Genomic DNA, 20,392 nt, shown 5'->3' with positions numbered 1-20,392 from the left:
GCCTAGCCGCTCCGTGGTGTGTGGGATCTTCCTGGACTTGGGCACGAACCCGTGTCCCCTGCATTGGCAGGCGGACTCTCAACCACTGTGCCACCAGGGAAGCCCTATAACTTTTTTATTTAAATTAATTAATTAATTTATGTTTGGCTACATTGGGCTTTGTTGCTGTGCATGGGCTTCTCTCTAGTTGTGGTGAGTGGGGGCTACTCTTTGTTGTGGTGCGTGGGCTTTTAATTGCGGTGGCTTCTCTTGTGGAGCACGGGCTCTAGATGCATGGGCTTCAGTAGTTGTGGCATGCAGGCTCAGTAATTGTGGCTCATGGACTCTAGAATGCAGACTCATAGTCGTGGTGCACGGGCTTAGTTGCTTCGCGGCATGTGGCATCTTCCCGGAGCAGGGCTCGAACCTGTGTCCCCTGCATTGGCAGGCGGATTCTTAACCACTGCGCCACCAGGAAAGCCCCTCAGACTTCACTTTTGATGAAACCTGGTATCAGCATTTTTGGCAGCCATGTTACATTGCTTGTCTCACAAATAATTTTTTTTTTTTAAGTCCTGGTCTTTCTCACATATATTGGGCCATTTTGTTGTTGCTGTTGTTAGTACCAAGTGCATGACTTTATATTTATCCTTATTACATTTTATCCTGTTAGATTTAGCCTCCTATTCCAGCCAATTAGAATTACTTTAAAAGTTGATCCTATCATATATGAAATTGCTTTCCCATCCCAGATTCCTGTCATTTGCATATTTGATCATCGTCCTCTTTAGTGTCCTCATCGAAGTCATTTATTTCTAAAACATGTTGCAGAGGACAGGTTTCTCTGGGGTCCTGTGGCATATCACTAAACCTTTTTCTAGACTTACCTGCACTCTAGGTGCAGTTGTGTAGTTATCTTAAAGCCACTTAACTTATAGAATTCATATTTTTCACCTTCAACAAGGATCTCAAGAGAGACTGGTTTATGCATTGCTGAAATCCAGATATATTTATGCTTATAGCATTCCCTGGTCAAACCATATTCAAAAAGGAAAATGAGATAGTTTGGTTATGGCTTCCAGTGATTCTTGGTGCCCTGCCTAAATAACTCATGAACTATTCTTTGAATAACCTTTTCTGCAGTCTTGCCTTGGACTTCATATCAGATCGCTCTGGTATAAGGTAGGAAGAATATACTCTTTTTTCATTTTGAAAATTGCTACTATAGACATAAAAAGCTAATATGATATTTGGCATTATCAGAATCATGAGATTTGTCTGAGTTTACACACAGAGTGTCACCAATGGATCTCATCTGCACATTCTTTGATTCTCCTGGTATATAATTTCATCCAGGTATATAATTTCATTCCAGGTACTTTTTGATAGTCTTATGTATCATGATCTATTAATCCCATATTTGGTGGTCTTTTTCTATTCTCAAGATGGTTTTTCTTTACAGAAAAGATAGAAGAAAAAACAGGAATTGAGATGTTCTTCTGTCTCTGCTTTATATTAATTAGTAATATGCCATTTACATCAAAGAGTGTACCTGTGCCTTCTCTGTTTTGCAAGCCTCAGCACATTCTGGGCTTCAGCTCAAGCTTGCTTCTTATATATATTGTTGCCATTTTCTAAAAAATGGTTTCTTTCCTTTTATATATTTAGTTTTCTTGTGCATGTCCTTCTAAGTCTTGAGTTGATTGGTGACCTTTCCATCCAGTCTCTTTAGATACCTCCCTTCTTTTCTCCCTCTATCTCAGATAATGTGGGATTGGCAGATTTCATTTTTGAGAACTTTTTCCCATCTCAGACCTTGAACTTGAGTCCTGTCTTCACTGTTTGAAGCCTGCTCTCACTGTGTTCCTTCTTCTTCCAGCCTACCTGGTTTGGTTGCTTTCTTTTGAGGCTCTCACCACTTCCTCTTTTCTGATCAGTTTCTCTTTCTGAACCTAAGTTGATTGGTCAAACTTAGGTTCAGAATTATAATTCTACTTATTCTGCCATCTGGGTGATAGAACAATTAGCAAGGCAAATTTTTTACTATATATGCTGCTTTCTAGTTGAATGAGATTTTTCACCAGATGTTCAGGTAGCAAAAATCTTTTACCACTTTGTGACAGAGGGCTCCTACCAAGAAAGTCAGTTAATTTCACCATTACTCGGTAGTTAGGGCATCTCACTGGCTTCATGTTAAAACTTGCAGGGCTATCTCTCCTGGCCAGGTGTCCTCCCTGATCTGCCCTTCCATCCTTCCCACAAATCCAAGGAAATCAGTCTGCTGTCCTCTCCTCTTTAAAAGTGTTATGACCAATTATTTACTGGATATTTTTTTCTTTTGAAGCTGACCCCAGTGTAGGGTGTAGTCTTTTCAGTTCTTGCCTTTTCATTCTGTAACTAACATAGGGATATTGACATGTTTTATTTCATGTTTTATTTTCATAATGATGGAGTCTAAATAAGTGTTATAAATAGGGAAGTTAGAAGTTCATGGCATTTTTTAAAAAAATAAATTTATTTATTTATTTTTGGCTGAATTGGGTCTTTGTTGCTACGCGTGGGCTTTCTCTAGTTGGCAGCGAGCAGGGGCTACTCTTCATTGTGGTGCGAGGGCTTCTCATTGCTGTGGCTTTGCTGTAGAGCACGGGCTCTAGGTGTGCAGGCTTCAGTAGCTGTGGCTTGCAGGCTCTAGAGCACAGGCTCATGGCACATGGGTTTAGTTACTCCGCGGCACGTGGGATCTTCCCAGACCAGGTCTCGAACCCGTGTCCCCGGCATTGGCAGACGGATTCTTAACCACTGCACCATCAGGGAAGCCCAGAAGTTCATGGCATCTTATTGTCCCAAGTTAGTTTCTAATTTCCTTAGGTGCTGTGGACATCTGTCTGTTTGCCTCTTACTCAAGGTAAAGTTCATCAAACCTCACCCTCCCTTTACTCCAGGCTCTCTAGAAGAGGGTTTCAAGAGATGGTAAGCCTGGGGGAGAAGGTTAAACCATAGCTGTGCATTAGTAGAGACCATTAAGAGGCTGTCTTATGTCACAGGGTAACTTATACCTCAGAGGACCCTGAAGCAGCTCTTCATGGAATCCCAGTTACGTACAGGAAAGATCATACCTGATATTGTTTCTGTTCCTCAGTTACTTCCACTCAGATGCTTTCTGCTAGGCCTCTACTCTCAGGTGTGGATTTCTGCTTAGCAGTGCACATTTTTAACATATACTTATCTTTAACGGGTAAGATTTCTGTATCCTTACATTTGATCAGAGATACTGTGAGATGCTGAAAATTCGAAAATGATTAAAATGTATTAGGGCTGGACTTCCCTGGTGGTGCAGTAGTTGGGAATCCGCCTGCCAATGCAGGGGGCACGGTTTTGAGCCCTGGTCCGGGAAGATCCCCCATGCCGTGGAGCAGCTAAGCCCCTGCACCACAACTACTGAACCTGCGCTCTAGAGCCTGCGAGCCACAACTACTGAGCCCGTGTGCCTAGAGCCCATGCTCCGCAACGAGAAGCCACTGCAATGAGAAGTCCACGCATGCAACAAAGAGCGGCCCCCGCTCACTGCAACTAGAGAAAGCCTGTGTGCAGCAATGAAGACCCAATGCAGCCAAAAATAAATAAATAAAGTTATTTTAAAAAAATGTATTAGGGCTGAATATTCTGGAGGAACAAATAAAAATATAAATCATGTCAACACGTATTTACTAAACACACAAAAGAGAAGTTACTCCCTTTAAATAGCTCATGTTTCATTGGAATGAATTAAGTATATGAGGCAATCAAAGAATATAATAAAATGCCGAATTATACATTGGTAGCAACTACTTAGAGTCCACTAGAGTTGGTTTTCCAAATCTGTACTCAATTTATGTCTGAGAAGGAGCAGCCTTCTGTATTTCTACAATTGTTTCTCGCTGAATTTGTTTGTTATAGTTTTGTTGTAAACAGGGGCCTAGAGCTGGGTTTGCCAGTGACCTTTAGCCTCCACCTCTGGGGATGTGGAACTGAGTGGTATTCTTGCTCCTGCAGCAGAGTGAAAGCAACACAGTGTGGTGGGAACATGAGTAATTCAAATATATTTGAGCATTTTAGATTTTAAAATCTCTCATGAGATAACACAGTTTTGTGTATTTCGGTTGGCTGTGCTGTTTTGAGGTAATTTTAGGGGTAACTTTTAGAATCAATTTTAGAATTCCGGCCTCAAGTGACAGTCCTTTGCTTAGTCGTGAGGGGTTAGGTGTAATGCCATATTATATTGAGAAGACTGGGAACTGTTGTTATATATTAACCTTACTAGGCACTGATACTTGAGAAGAAGAAAAACCCCTACATTCATAATGTTTCAGCTGTTGCTATGTTGCAAAATCCAGTTTGCCTTGATTCCTGGTAATAGCCACTAATCTTTCAAGGAATTATCAGATATGGTGCATTTGAGGATGATAAGGCAACAAAGTCTCCTAAAGACTAATTCACGTTTAATTTTGTAGTGTTTTGCTTTATTTTCTATACTGTTTGCTGTGGGAGCAGTGGCAGCTTCCTGATTTTGAGAAGAGGAAGAACTGGGACAGTACTTTTTTAGAAACCCCAGTGCTTCTACAGTTTTGTATAATCTCAAGGGAACAATAGTATGTTTCGCCTGACAAATTAATATGGACAGAAAGAAGGATCCCCCACCTTCTCCACTCTTAACCCCACCCCTGTAAGCAAAACACACACACCTTCAGGCCTAAGGAAGAGGAAAAGCACCCTTTGTTTTTCTTGCCTTTGAAATACTTTTTAGCAACAAGAAACCTGTGTTTCATAAACACTGGTTTGTATCTCTGCTGACTGGATTCAACTCATAACATGTCTTTGCTATTTAGACATCAGCAGAAAGAGAAATTTCTTTTTTTCTAACCCTCCCTTTTTTTTTTTTTTACATTCATGCCATTAAATTTTTATTGTACCTATGTGTATTCTTAGGTCAATAATGAGAACATTTGCTGCTTGTTTTATATTCCAGTAAGAATTTATAATCTTATATATATGATTCATATGATTGCAGTCACTTTTCTATTAATTGTTGTTTTTGCCTGAATGTAATAACCTTATAATCTAATGTTTGGGGATAATGTAGACCGCTGAGGGATATAGGTGCATATAAAGAATGCCTTTCCATCTGTAGATAGTAAAATTGATTTTGATCTCTTTGTTTTACAGTATAAGCATAATATTTAAATTACAGGTAAAGGTTTGAGTGTATTTCATTTTGATTGTGGGGAATGTTGACAGGAATCACTGGATCCCTGACCTCTAACCCTTTAGAATCTCAATTGGTTTTTTTATGTTATGTATCTGTTGCCTTTCTTTTATACCTGGAAGTACACTGTGGCCTATACATATTTTTTCTATTTAAAAAAAAAAACTTCATTGTAGAAAATTTGAAACATATATAAACAAAACAGTGTAATGAACCCTCTTGTACCTATCCCCCAGCTTTAAAAATTACAACGTTACTACTCTTTTATCATTTATACCATTTCCCATCCTCCAGTCAATAATTTATTTTTTTCTTTTAGGTAAAATTTATATGGATTGAAATGCACAAATTTCAGCTGTACAGTTACAACCATGTAACCCACACACATCTAAACATAATATAGAACACTTTTCTCTCCCCAGGAAGTTCCCTGTATACCTTCCAAGTCAGTCCCCACCCTGCTAGCAAGCCACTGTTCTCTTTAATTTTGCCTGTTTTAGAACATCATGTAAATGGGATCATGCATGATATATTCTTTTTTTCTGGCTTCTTTTGTTCAGTATCATGTCTGTGAGATTCATCCATTTTGTTGCATTCCTTGTTTTGCTGAGTAGTATTCCATTGTATGAGTATACCATAGTTTGTAATCCATTTTCTTAATTATGAACATTTGGATTCTTTCCAGTTTTTGCTTTTATGCTATGGACATTCATGTATAAGTCTGTGGTTGGTCTTATATTTTCATTTCTCTTGGGTAAATACATATGAGTAGAATTGCTGGATCAAGGGGCACATGCATGTTTACTCTTGTAAGAGACTGCCTATCCTTTTTCTAAAGTGGTTGTATCATTTTACATTCCTACTGGCAAAGTATGAGAGTCCTAGTTAGTCTACAGCCTTGCCAATATTTGGGTTGTCATTCTTTTTCATTTTAACTGTTCTAGTGAGTATATGTACATATTTTTTAAATTAAAATACATTTCATTTTGAGAATTTCATGGCATGTCTTGAGATAATTTGAAATACTCTTTAATTTGGTACAGCTCTTAAGATCCTTTTAAAGTTTGATCTGGACTGAATGCTGATCACAACAGTTGGTCTCCAAGGCCCAGAATATTCTTTCTCACTAACCATGGCTAGGACTTCTGAGGGGGAAAACAAATTTTTTTTTAACATCTTTATTGCAGTATAATTGCTTTACAATGGTGTGTTAGTTTCTGCTGTATAACAAAGTGAATCAGTTATACATATACATATATCCCCATATCTCCTCCCTCTTGCGTCTCCCTCCCACCCTCCCTATCCCACCCCTCTAGGTGGTCACAAAGCACCAAGCTGATCTCCCTGTGCTATGCAACTGCTTCCCACTATCTGTTTTACATTTGGTAGTATATATAAGTCCATGCCACTCTCTCACTTCGTTCCAGCTTACCCTTCCTCCTCCCCGTGTCCTCAAGTCCATTCTCTACATCTGCGTCTTTATTCCTGTCCTGCCCCTAGGTTCTTCATAACCTTTTTTTTTTTTTTTGGATTCCATATATATGTGTTAGCATACGGTATTTGTTTTTCTCTTTCTGAATTACTTAACTCTGTATGATAGACTCTAGGTCCATCCACCTCACTACAAATCTCAATTTTGTTTCTTTTTATGGCTGAGTAATATTCCATTGTATATATATGCCACATCTTATTTATCCATTCATCTGTCGATGGACACTTAGGTTGCTTCCATGTCCTGGCCACTGTAAATAGAGCTGCAGTGAACACTGTGGTACATGACTCTTTTTGAATTATGGTTTTCTCAGGGTATATGCCCAGCAGTGGGACTGCTGGGTCATATGGTAGTTCTATTTTTAGTTTTTAAAGGAACCTCCATACTGTTCTCCATAGTGGCTGTATCAGTTTACCTTCCCACCAGCAGTGCAAGAGGGTTCCCTTTTCTCCACACCCTCTCCAGCATTTACTGTTTGTAGATTTTTTGATGATGGCTATTCTGACTGGTGTGAGGTGATACCTTATTGTAGTTTTGATTTGCATTTCTCTAATGATTAGTGATGTTGAGCATTCTTTCATGTGTTTAGTGGCCATCTGTATTATCTTCTTTGGAGAAGTGTCTGTTCAGGTCTTCTGCTCATTTTTGGATTGGGTTGTTTGGTTTTTTGATATTGAGCTGCATGAGCTGCTTGTAAATTTTGAAGATTAATCCTTTGTCAGTTGCTTCATTTGCAAATATCTTCTCCCATTCTGAGGGTTGTCTTTTCGTCTTGTTTATGGTTTCCTTTGCTGTGCAAAAGCTTTTAAGTTTCATTAGGTCCCATTTGTTGTTTTTGTTTTTATTTCCATTACTCTGGGAGGTGGGTCAAAAAGGATCTTGCTGTGATTTCTGTCATAGAGTGTTCTGCCTGTGATTCCCTCTAAGAGTTTGATAGTGTCTGGCCTTACATTTAGGCCTTTAATCCATTTTGAGTTTATTTTTGTGTATGGTGTTAGGGAGTGTTATAATTTCATTCTTTTACATGTAGGTGTCCAGTTTTCCCAGCACCACTTATTGAAGAGGCTGTCTTTTCTCCATTGTATATTCTTGCCTCCTTTATCAAAAATAATGTGACCAGGGCTTCTCTGGTGGTGCAGTGGTTGATAGTCCGTCTGCCGATGCAGGTGACACGGGTTCGTGCCCTGGTCCGGGAAGATCCCACATGCTGCGGAGCGGCTGGGTCCGTGAGCCATGGCCGCTGAGCCTGCGCATCCGGAGCCTGTGCTCCGCAACGGGAGAGGCCACGGCAGTGAGAGGCCCACGTACCGCAAAAAAAAAAAAAAAAAAGGTGACCATATGTGTGTGGGTTTATCTCTGGGCTTTCTATCCTGTTCCATTGATCTATATTTCTGTTTTTGTGCCAGTACCATACTGTCTTGATTACTGTAGCTTTGTAGTATAGTCTGAAGTCAGGGAGCCTGATTTCTCCAGCTCCATTTTTCTTTCTCAAGATTGCTTTGGCTATTCGGGGTCTTTTGTGTTTCCGTACAAATTGCGAAATTTTTTGTTCTAGTTCTGTGAAAAATGCCATTGGTGGTTTGATAGGGATTGCATTGAATCTGTAGATTGCTTTGGGTAGTATAGTCATTTTCACAATGTTGATTCTTCCAATCCAAGAACATGGTATATCTCTCCCTGAGGGGAAATTATTTCTAATCTTTTCCATCCATTTTAACCCCTTATTGTTTCTGAAATATTTTCTCATATATTTACTCTTTGCAGCAAATGTGGTTCCCATTTTATAGATGAAGGAATGAAGACTTAAGAGAGCTTGCCCAAGATTTGCCCAAAGGTTCTAGAGACTGAAAGCTAGGATTCAAACTTGGTCCAGTACATAAGAATGAGCAACATATTAGAATTCATTGGATGTGTCTCTTTGGTTTGCAAGTTTAGATAAACTGAGAAGTATAAGAAGCTTTTTCTTGGAGGAGATAGCTGGTAGGGATATATCAATATTAGTTGTATTCCACAGAATGTAAACTGACCTTGAAATATATACTGGTCATTGATTTGTGCTTTTCATGTGGTTTCTTGGAATTTGGGTTATTGTTTTAATCCTTAGAGTAGATGAGCTGATGTGGTTATAAAGATTCTGCAGTTGGTACCTTTCTGGGAACAAATACATTACTGAGTGTCGTAAATTGACATCTGGGAACTCTGCATACAATTTTCAGAGCCCTTTTAGGAGCTCCTGTCTATGATTCCTAGAAACACTCTCTTTGGACACTTAAGTGGTTTTAGTAGTGAATGTCTGTCATTGCCCACATTGTTGTGGTCAGAGGGATATTACAGCAGGTAATCTGAATGGTTAGGAAGAAACTTCTCCAAGGTGTGTCATGTTTATGGTTTTCCAAAGCGAATTGCAGTTAAATGGTTTCATTAATAAATCGGCTCTTACACCATTGTCAGATGTTAAAGTAAGTCATTTGTTTGTTTTATTTCAGTGATGTCCTAGCATTGCCCATTTTTAAGCAAGAAGAGTCAAGTTTGCCTCCAGATAATGAGAATAAAATCCTCCCTTTTCAATATGTGCTTTGTGCTGCCACCTCTCCAGCAGTGAAACTCCATGATGAAACCCTGACATATCTCAATCAAGGTTAGATATGGTGTTATTCATTAGTATTACTGCACACCTGCTGGATTCATGGTATTTAATTAGGTACACTTATATGTAAAAAGTACATCTTTCTAGTGTGACCTGTTAAAGTCAAAGCCTCAGTGTCGTATTTGATATATATTACTGGTTTCTTTTGTCTACCTGTCCATTTTTAGTTCCAGTCTCCCTCTTTCTAATCCATGTTCCCTGGACATCCCCAGTGGTCACTGTCTGAGAAGTATTACTGTATCCAGCTCTGTTATTTACCAGTTGTGTGGCCTTGGACAAGTTGATTAAATTCTGTGTTTCAATTTCCTTATATGTGAAACTGGAATTGATAATACCTTAGAGAATTGTATCAGTTAAATGATATAATTTATGAAAACACTTAGCACTGTGCCTAGCATAAAGTAAAGGATTATGGTTGTTACTAATACTAATAATGTTATATACTCTTGTATATTCAGCCAACTGAATTTCATTCTTTCTGAATCTTGGGAAGTTAATTTATGATGAATATAATATGTAGTTACTTTTTGTTCTAGGCCAGTCTTATGAAATCCGAATGCTAGACAATAGGAAACTTGGAGAACTTCCAGAAATTAATGGCAAGTTGGTGAAGGTAAAAGAAAACAAGTAAATCATTCCTCTCCATAATATCCTTTTACTGACCCTTTTTGGATTAGTATTTTTTCTTTCATAGAGGGCTTGGTGGCAGCTCTTACCTGCTACAGTTTGCTAGCAGAGTGGTAAACTGCTGTGTTACTTCTTTGGGGTCAGAGTGAGCCCACCTGTTCACATGGATTTTTCAGAGCTGCAGAAACGAAAGCTTAGCACTCCATGTCAGGAGAGTCTCATGGCTCATTGAAGTTCTTTTTGGGTGGAATAAAGTCACCTCTTTGAGATCTTTCGAGAAGTTCCAGTGTCTCTTTGGATACGTGGTCTAGTAGCAAAGAACCCAGAAGCTACTGTTGATGAATAGCAGTTTTCTTAATCTGGACTGACAGTGATGAAGTCACAGTATAACTGAGACAGAGGAGTTTGGTCAGCTGCTGTAGGAGATGATGAGAGGGATAGTAATAGGCACTTCCACAAAAGGAAAGTTGGTGGAAACAGCCCCTACCTACCCTCAATGTTTACAGGTCGTATGGTGGGTTAGCAAGCAGAGGACTTGGTGAGATTTTCATATGTATCTGAAGAGCTGAGCCAGATGTTACACGGTAACAGTAGAGGCATGTAGAAATGCTTCCAGTGGAGTCCTTTATGCCTAGTTACCAATCAGGGCTGATGTTTAAGCCAAGTTTTAAATATGGTACTAGTTAACTATAATATAGATTATATTTGAGCAGTTATAAAGTTTGCCTTGAAATACAGTATGGTATGGGTTTTTAGAGTAAAACAGGTCTCAAGAAAAATAATTTTAAGTTGTGTCTGGAAACCAACTGGGGGTGACTCCTGCTAGTTTTCCTTTGTCAGCACTGATTTTTAAGGGATCCTGTTAACATTTGATTTTGTTGCTTCCTTTTAGAGTATATTCCGTGTCGTGTTCCATGACAGACGGCTACAATACACTGAACATCAGCAGCTGGAGGGCTGGAGGTGGAACCGACCTGGAGATAGAATTCTTGACATAGGTAAGTTAAGAGAATCTATTGCCCAGGAAATGCCTATAACTATGGTCTGAGAATTGGTTTTCTTTCCTTGATGTTTACTTTGATTCAAAATGCTTCAGGGGCTCAGTTAACATGAACCTAGAAGTGGTTATTGATTAAGCATAAGAAATTACTGATATAATGATTCCAAAACTGAAGTTGAAAGTGTAGACACTTCAGTTCTGTAACAGTTGCATCCATAACTTGAGGGTAAGTTTTTGTTTTTTAAATTTAGTTGTGGTAAAATATACATAACATAAAATTTACCATTTTAGCCATTTTTAAGTGTACATTTCAGTTGCATTAAGTACACTCACATCGTTGTGCAACCGTCACTACCATCCATCTCTAGAACTTTTTTCATCTTGCAAAACTGAAACTCTGTACCCATGAAACAATAACTTCCCATTCCCTCCGCTCCCCAGTCCCTGGTAACCACCATTCTACTTTTTGTCTGTATCAATGTGACTACTGTAGGTGCCTCAGATAAGTGAAATCATTCAGTGTTTGTCTTTTTTGTGATTGGGTTATTTCAGTTACCATAATCCTCAAGATTCATACATATAGTAGCATGTGCCACGATTTCCTTCTTTTTGGGAACCCTTGTGCACTGTTGTGGGAATGTAAGTTGGTACGGCCACTATGGAAAACAGTATGGAGGTTTCTCAAAAAACTAAAAATAGAACTACCATATGACCCAGCAATTCCACTCCTGGGTATATATCCAAAAGAAACAAAAACAATTCAGAAAGATACATGCAGGGGCTTCCCTGGTGGCGCAGTGGTTGAGAGTCCGCCTAATGATGCAGGGGATACGGGTTCGTGCCCTGGTCCAGGAAGATCCCACATGCCGCAGAGCGGCTGGGCCCGTGAGCCATGGCCGCTGAGCCTGTGTGTCCGGAGCCTGTGCTCCGCAACAGGAGAGGCCACAACAGTGAGAGGCCCGCGTACCGCAAAAAAAAAGATACATGCACCCCAGTGTTCATAGCAGCATTATTTACAGTTGCCAAGATATGGAAGCAACCTAAGTGTCCATCAACAGATAAATGTATAAAAAAGATGTGAGATATATATATACACATACACACACACTTACATACATATATATATTTATACACACATATACACACAATGGAATATTAGCCATAAAAAAGAACGAAATTTTACCATTTGCAGCGACATGGATGGACTTGGAGGTCATTATGCTAAGTGAAAAGTCAGATAGGGAACGACAAATGCTGTATGATATCACTTATATGTGGAATCTAAAAAATACAACAAACTAGTGAATGAAACAAAAAAGAATTTTTTTTTCTTAAATCCTAAAGGGAAGGATCTTTACAAACACACATGCAGCCTCTCTTCATGAATGTACTTTTAATTCTGGCATCTGTGTCTTTGATCTCTTATTGGTTGTCATCTCCTATTGGTAAGCATAGTTGTTAAACAAATCTAAGTACTACTATTTTTATCTGAGAAAACACTGGTTCTCCTACAGATATCTTGATATATATTTGATAAACTGGCTTTAGGATAAATCCAACATAGCTAATGCTGTGGAGTGGAACCCACTTAATGCTTTCTTGTTTGAATCATTGATAACTAAAACAGTAGAAAACTTATAGCATAGTTATGATAATAAATATCAGCCTGGCCTTATCCCCCAGTTTGAATATTAATAGAAGTCAGGGAATGGTATTTAAATATATGCCATATAGAATGGAAAGCAAAGTTCTAAAGCCCATTCATTTTTCTTCCCTCCTGAGAATAAGATGTGTCACTCTGTTATAGGATTCTTTGATGACTTCATAAGTCAGCATCAATTGTTACGTTAAATTTTCCCCACTTATATTTGTGATACAACACTTTCTGCCTTTATTCAGACACTCTGCTTTATCCTTCTATGACAATCCTCTTAGTTTACTTCTAGCAGTAATACTAACCTTAAAACTGTTAGTGAAACAGATTGTGAATTAAATTTTTCATGACACTAGAGCCAGTGTGTAGACTAAATCCATCTTTAAATAGAATTTTGGCACATTAAAAGGAAACTACTTTTAAATTGTCTTATTGTAAAAACTTTTTTAAATGGAAAAAAGATACCTAAAAGGAAAGTATTTAGGTCAATTTTAGGTCTAATCAAACTCTTTTTATTGGCAAAAAAAGGTTTAAGGTATGATACACAAAAATCTTGGTAACTAGGGACCAATAATGTAAGAATCGGTGCTTTCTTATTTAAACCCAGTAGCACTCAGAATTGTTCAATGATAACCGTTTGTTTCTCAGATATCCCAATGTCTGTGGGTATAATCGATCCTAGGGCTAATCCAAACCAACTAAATACAGTGGAGTTCCTGTGGGACCCTGCAAAGAGGACATCTGTGTTCATTCAGGTAAGACACTGCAGATAGGGCTCCAGTTTTGAAGAGGATCTCTTACTACCAGTTTGGTTCTTAAAGGATAAAACATGTTGAATTTGAAATCTTTACAGGGTTGAATCTCTCAACAAGTGCAGACTTACTCGACATGTGCCTGAAAGCAATGAGGAGTTTCTGAATTGCTCTTCTAATTTCCCCAATTTATTTATTTGTTTCTCTCAAAAATACTTGCTAGTGGTTGCATAATATTTTATTCTTTGGATGTACTTACCTAACAATTATTTAGCTTTGAGAATGTTCTAATTTTTCACTATTATCCAAGAAGTTATTTAGAACATCTTTATACTTAGAATTTGATTTGCATATCTGATTATGTCCTTTGGGTAGATTGCTTGAAAAGTCTTATTTGTTAGAGTTTATTTGTATGATAACCAGTAGTTTGAGCACTTCTCATCAGGTAGTCACTGTGTTAAGTAAATACTTTTTATACATGATTTTACTTAAGACTTTCAAAAATAATCCTGTGTTGTAAGAATAGTCCTTGAGGCTTAGAGAAAATAACTTACCCAAGCTAGTATTTGGTCAACCAAGATTCCACTATTAAGATTACCAAGATCTTGGACTTCATGCAGTAGCCTAGCAAACCTTTTTCTTCCTATTGCTTGTGAGCTTTCATATTTACTGTGTTCCCAGCATGGATGGTGCCTGTGCTTTCTAAAATCTACCTTAAAGTTCAGGAAAGTTTTACTAACAGAAACCATTTCTCTTTTATGTTAACTCTGTCTTTTCTGAAACGATTAATGAATTCCTCACAGTAGCTTTTTGTTAACATTAGATCTGTACATTTACTTTGTTTGCACTTGTAAATCGTTTAAGTTTTCCTCATTTCCTCATGAGAGTGTGAATTCTTCATGATCAAAAAGAGAGGAAAAGTTTTTTTTGTAGGTGTTTAAAGGTTTTGCTGTTAGTAGTTGCCCCAAAAATGTTGCTGACTGGTTTGGCTAGCTAACAGTACTGAAACCTGGCTGGATGTTGTATTCTTTTCAGGTGCATTGCATTAGCACAGAGTTCACTATGAGGAAACATGGTGGAGAGAAGGGAGTGCCATTTCGAGTACAAATCGATACCTTCAAGGAGAATGAGAACGGGGAATATACTGAGCACTTACACTCAGCCAGCTGCCAGATCAAAGTCTTCAAGGTACTCCTGGGCGCTGTGCTGGCCCTTGGAACTTTCTCTTCTCGTCTTTCATTTGCAACATTAGTCACCAAGTGAGAAAGTCAGCTTGTCCCATCTTCAAAAACTAGGAAAGCTCAGCCTAAATTAGAGTTATTGAAATAATTACTGATATGCCCGGTAAAGAAATTTAAATAGGGATGGTCATGGGAGAAGGGGAACTTGGAAAAGGGATCATATGGATATCATATGGATAAATACCTTCTCATTGCGAAAGATTCATTAATACAGCAGTATTCAGAGCATGACACTGAAGTCCCCCTTTACCACTCTTACCCTGACTCCCCAACCTCTCCCCAGAGGTGACCACTGTCAATAATTTCATATGTATCTTTCTAGTTCCCTTCTGTGCTCTTATATACACAGGTACCTAGATATACACATATTTTCTTTTCTTTGAAACATAAATGGGATTATATGAATTGTTTTGAAGCTTGTTTTTTTCAGTTAACTATGTGCTTTAGAGATGTTTCCACGTCTGTAGCTATAGATCTCTCATTCTTTTTCAACTCCATCACATATTTAAATATCCTATTTTCAGACTTAGATGTAATGATGGATCTTGTCTTTACCTCATTGTACATACCTTTTTGTTTCACATGTGACTATTTTAAGTTCGTAGAAGTAATATTGTTGAGTCAAAGGGTGAGTATGTGAGTTTGAAACAAAATATTTCTCATTTTAGCCCAAAGGTGCAGACAGAAAACAAAAAACAGATAGGGAGAAAATGGAGAAACGAACGCCTCATGAGAAGGAGAAATATCAACCTTCCTATGAGACAACTATACTCACAGAGGTAAAAGGATTTCTTTTGGTGACAATTTCAATCAGTACTTTTTACTCTTAAAAGAAAAATACAATTATTTTGCAATATACAGTTGACCCTTGAACAACACAGGTTTGAACTGCATGGGTTCATTTATACATAGATTTTTTTTCCCACTAAATATATACTACAGTACTACATGGTTTGCAGTTCGTTGAATCCAAGGATGCAGATACAAAGGGCTGACTGTCAAGTTATACCCGGATTTCTGACTGTGGAGGGGGAGACGGTGCTCCTAATACCTGCGTTGTTCAAGGGTCAACTGTATACATATATCATTATGTTGTATACCTAAAACTAATACAATGTTCATGTCAATTTTAAAAAAAAAGAAACATCACTTCCAGTCTGGTCAAAACTTACTTGTCCTCTTAGTTGTGCGGGCCTCTGAGGAATTAAGATTTACTAATCAAGATGTGCTATTCGACAGATGAACTTGTCTACAAAACAGAAATAGAGTTACAAATGTAGAAAACAAACTTATGGTTACCAGGGGGTAAGCTGGGGGAAGGATAAATTGGGAGACTGGGATTGACATATACACACTACTGTATAAAAAATAGATAACTAATAAGGACCTACTGTATAGCACAGGGAACTCTACTCAGTATTCTGTAATGGCCTATATGGGAAAAGAATCTTAAAAAGAGTGGATATATATATATGTATAACTGATTCACTTTGCTGTATACCTGAAACTAATACAACATTGTAAATCAACTATACTCCAATAAAATTAAAAAAAAAAAAAAAAAAAGACGTGCCATTTGAGTAACAGTAGTACATCTTTGTGGAATTTTGACACAGAAAGAGTCAAATGTACTTTCTGTGTCTAAGTTGTCCTTTGTTTTTAGTGTTCTCCATGGCCCGAGATCACATATGTCAATAATTCCCCATCACCTGGCTTCAACAGTTCCCATAACAATTTTTCTCTTGGGGAAGGGTAAGTCTGGGAAATTGGCTTGTGTTTGTCCTAAATATGTATTCTTTTGTTATGTCTCCATAAACAAAATCTTTCCAAATCAATAAGACCTTCTATTTGGTCAGTCTTTGATGGACTTATATATTAACTGAGGTTTGGGTTATCTTCAAAAGAGACTGAAAGAGTTTTATGTAGCCTTTTTTCCCCCCTATTATTTATTTATTTTATTTTATTTCATTTTTTTTGGCCACGCCACAAGGCTTATGGGATTTAGTTTTTCATTGCCCTTACGGCCCTCGGCAGTGAGAGCGCAGAGTCCTAACCTCTGGACCTCCAGGGAATTCCCTTTTCCCCACTATTAGGAAACAGCATTTATGGTCAGTTTTTAGTGATTCAGGGAATGGATTTTCTGGGTTTTTCCCTTCTCCCTCTTACTGCTTCTCTTAAAGTTATTTCACTTCCTGATCAGAGTGGTCGTTGGGAATTGAAACACAGTTGTGCAAACAGTAAAATCTGTTTGGTTACTTATTAAGAATGATCCCAACACCTAATTATTATGAATCTTTGATAATTGGGGGAAGAAGGTGAAGATGAGAGCCAAAATGAAGTTTGGGAATTATCTATGGGACGCATTTAGTCTTACTGTGTTTTACCATCAGAGATAATTGAAAGTTGGTATAGACGCCTACTCCAGTTAAAGAAAGTTGTCTTATAGTTCCAGCATTTAACACATATTCTACATAGGTCATATTGAAATTTGAAATAGTTAGGTTGTGAAATGTGTGAGTATATTGTTTGGTTGTGATGTTCGTTTTTGAATTTATTTAGGCTCTATGTTCATCCTACTTCTGAAAGTATTTAATTAAGGTTGTTTAGGGAAGTCTCTGGCGGTCCAGTGGCTGGGACTCTGTGCTTCCACCGCAGGGGCACGGGTTCAATCCCTGATCGGGAACTAGAATCCCACAGCCCATGTAGTGCGGCCAAAAAAAAAAAAAAAAAAGTAGCTTAAATATTCAAAATGTAACAGTTAAGAATAAAACTAGGTAGAAATTGTAGGAAAAATAGATAACTAGAGCCCTGAGATAAGTTAATTACTAAATTTGATAACTGAATTTGAATTTTGCAGCTAAGGCCAAAATAAAAAAAAAGAAGAAGAAAAAGATCCTTTTTGAAAGAAAAATCTGTTACCAAACTATGGATTATGCAGTCTACTTATAGGCAATTTAAAATATTATATAGAATGAGAGTTTTAAAATCTTCTTCTGTCATGTAGTTCATTATTAGGCTCAAATTTTTCTCCCATAAAAGAAGTAATCATTAGGGAAGAGAGACAATCTGTAGAGCAAAAGGAAGTATAGGGGAAGATCAAGGCTGTGGAGATAACCCTTGGATCACAAATTAGCACTAATTTTTGAAGCTATTTTAAAAATAATTATTGTGTTTTTTATTATAAAAGTATGTGATCACATTGCATTGTATACTATTTATTCTGATTTTTTCCTGTATCTGTGTGTATATTTATACTTCATACAGTAGTAATATATTGATTACTTTTATATTCTGATATTTTTAGTTTACATTCTAATAAGCTTATGTTAAGTATTGTTTATGCCATAATTTATCTAATCAGTCCCAACTTACTGGAATTTTGGTATTTTTTTCAATTTCTTCAATAATAAAAAATGACATAGTTTCTGCTGCTACCACCCCCCCCAACACACAAAAGTCTTTATGCTAAAATAATAGATAATAGAAGTATTGGATCCAAGAGTAAGAATGTTTTATGAGATAGCACAGATTCCCTTAAATCTCTAGCTTAAGACTTACGATGATGAAGAATGAGGCGATGAACCCTAGTATGTGTCATGAACTCATCCTTTCATTTTAAATGTTTCTTTAGAAATGGTTCACCAAACCACCAGCCAGAGCCACCCCCTCCAGTCACAGATGTAAGTCTAAAGTTATATAAATGTCAGTTATTATAGTCTAATAGTCTGATGTCTGATAATACTTTGGTGACTGTGTGATTCAGTAGAAATGCCCAACTTTTAGGGAGTATTATTCATTCACTAAGCAAACATTTATTGAATTTTGGCCTGAACCAGATACTGTGCTGTATTTAAGGAACTTTCAGTCTAGTGGGGAAGATAAGGATGGAATTCCATGGATATCTTGCATGGTTAGAGAAAGAAGACTGATGTATAAACAACTTCCAAGCAAACTCAGCCTGTCTGAATGTGGGTGTATTTGGCTGTTGTTACCTAATGATGTAACGTTTACCTTTTTAAAGTTGAGTCTATTTAGTTACAAAAAAAAATGCTTTCCCTCTTTCAGAACCTCTTGCCAACAACCACACCTCAGGAGGCTCAGCAGTGGTTGCATCGAAACCGTTTTTCCACATTCACAAGGCTTTTTACAAACTTCTCAGGTTAAATTTGCTTGTCCTTTTGTTTTCCCCAGCATGGGATTTCCTTTACATTCCAGGGCCTCCTGGTATCCCTGTGTTGTTTTGTGTGTAGAGGGGGGAGATCTTAATGCGTTTTTCTGATTAAATGAATTTCATTGAACCCTTCAGACTTTCTCACCAGCTGCAGCTGTGCTGTGAAATGCTCAAAAAAGAAAGACCTCTTAGTTTAAACTCATTTTAATTTTAAAATATTTATTCTATACAATACTTTAAAATATATTATCCATAAAATATTTTATCAAGGAGCATTGCAGGTAGTCGGAAATTTTCCCCTTGATATCACTATATTATGTTTTCTTTGCACATTCCACTCTTATTTAGCATCTTCTGTGTACCAGGTATGGTAGGAATACACAAATGGATAAGGCATATTTCCTGATCAGTCACCATCTAGTATCAGAGAAAACCCAAATCAAAATAAAACCCTGAAAAAGGTAAACAAATAGTTGTAATGCAATAGATAAGTGTAAGGCTCTGGAGTTTGGGAATATGTGTGATGTGTGATGCGTGAGGTATATCTTGAGGGCTGAGGAAGAGTCTGTTGGTCAGACAGTGGAAGGATATTTCAGGCAGGAGGAACAACTTGCTCATTAGGCGTGATCAGCCTGATGAAAGCATAGGGTTAAATGAATAAGTTAATTGGGTGGGAATTGAGGTCGGAGAGGATGCAGGGGCCGGGTCATGGAGGGCCTTATATGCCATGCAAGAGATTATGACTGTAGCATACTAGTAATGAGGTGTCCTGTAACAGAGTCCATTTTAAGTCATTAACAAGGAGAATCTTTGCCTTTATCACCCATTTTCTTATATTTATTCCAGGGGCAGATTTATTGAAGCTAACTAGAGATGATGTGATTCAAATCTGTGGCCCTGCAGATGGAATCAGACTTTTTAATGCATTGAAAGGCCGGTATGTAATTAGTGTTAAAATATCAGTGGGGCTGGATTTCAAATGGATTTGGATTCAGGGACTCTTCGCAATACTTTTTGTACAGCTAAATACATCTTGTCGAAACATTCTTTTCGAATGCCAGCTTTGTGCCAAATAAAGATGAAAAATATCTTTTCCTGTACTTGATCCAAGGAGTTCCTCATGATACTCCATTTTTCATTAGTTTTTTTCATTCAGTTAAATATCCATTGTCCCTGTTATGAGCCATTAGGCTTTGGTGATACATTGATGAGCTTTCTGATGGGGAGAGAGATGAAGATTATAAACTATAAGTATTTTGAATAGTGATAAGTATTTTGAAGGAAAACAAAACAAACAAACAAAAATAAGGTTGTGGCCTACAGAGTACAGAATATAGTCAGGAAAGACCTCTCTGAGGAGGGGGCATTTAAACTGAGTTATGAGAAGGATGGAAGCTTTGGAGTCATGAGGGAAGAACATTCTATGCAGAAGAAACAGTGGGTGCAAAGGTCCTGAACTCAGTTTTACTAAAGAAGAGATTATTCTTAAGTTTGGGTAGGAATTGCTTAAGTGTCTGCTTACAAATATTACATGTAATACAGAGGAATTTCTAGTCTCTGTTTGGGATTTACAGTTTAAAATAGGAA

General features: G+C 37.6%; 1 protein-coding gene across 4 annotated transcripts in view; it reads left to right on the top strand.

The window, feature by feature from the left end:
• TFCP2 (transcription factor CP2) overlaps positions 1-20,392 on the top strand; it is a 51,431-nt gene that overhangs the window by 25,377 nt on the left and 5,662 nt on the right. For all 4 annotated transcript variants that reach the window (XR_003791075.1, XM_029205028.1, XM_029205027.1 and 1 more), the window contains exons 2-11: positions 9,200-9,351; positions 9,897-9,973; positions 10,880-10,985; positions 13,290-13,396; positions 14,429-14,581; positions 15,303-15,413; positions 16,298-16,386; positions 18,266-18,314; positions 18,700-18,793; positions 19,652-19,742. Coding sequence is in view for 3 of the 4 variants with exons in the window: in XM_029205028.1 (XP_029060861.1) it covers positions 9,200-9,351; positions 9,897-9,973; positions 10,880-10,985; positions 13,290-13,396; positions 14,429-14,581; positions 15,303-15,413; positions 16,298-16,386; positions 18,266-18,314; positions 18,700-18,793; positions 19,652-19,742 (1,029 nt within the window). In the remaining variant the exon portion in view is untranslated. The remainder of the gene's footprint in view (positions 1-9,199; positions 9,352-9,896; positions 9,974-10,879; positions 10,986-13,289; positions 13,397-14,428; positions 14,582-15,302; positions 15,414-16,297; positions 16,387-18,265; positions 18,315-18,699; positions 18,794-19,651; positions 19,743-20,392) is intronic.

Source organism: Monodon monoceros, unplaced genomic scaffold (genome assembly GCF_005190385.1).
Source record: "Monodon monoceros isolate NGI ecotype Baffin Bay Population unplaced genomic scaffold, NGI_Narwhal_1 Super_Scaffold_6, whole genome shotgun sequence".
Classification (NCBI taxonomy): domain Eukaryota; kingdom Metazoa; phylum Chordata; class Mammalia; order Artiodactyla; family Monodontidae; genus Monodon; species Monodon monoceros.
This window is presented reverse-complemented; position numbering and strand designations above follow the sequence as displayed.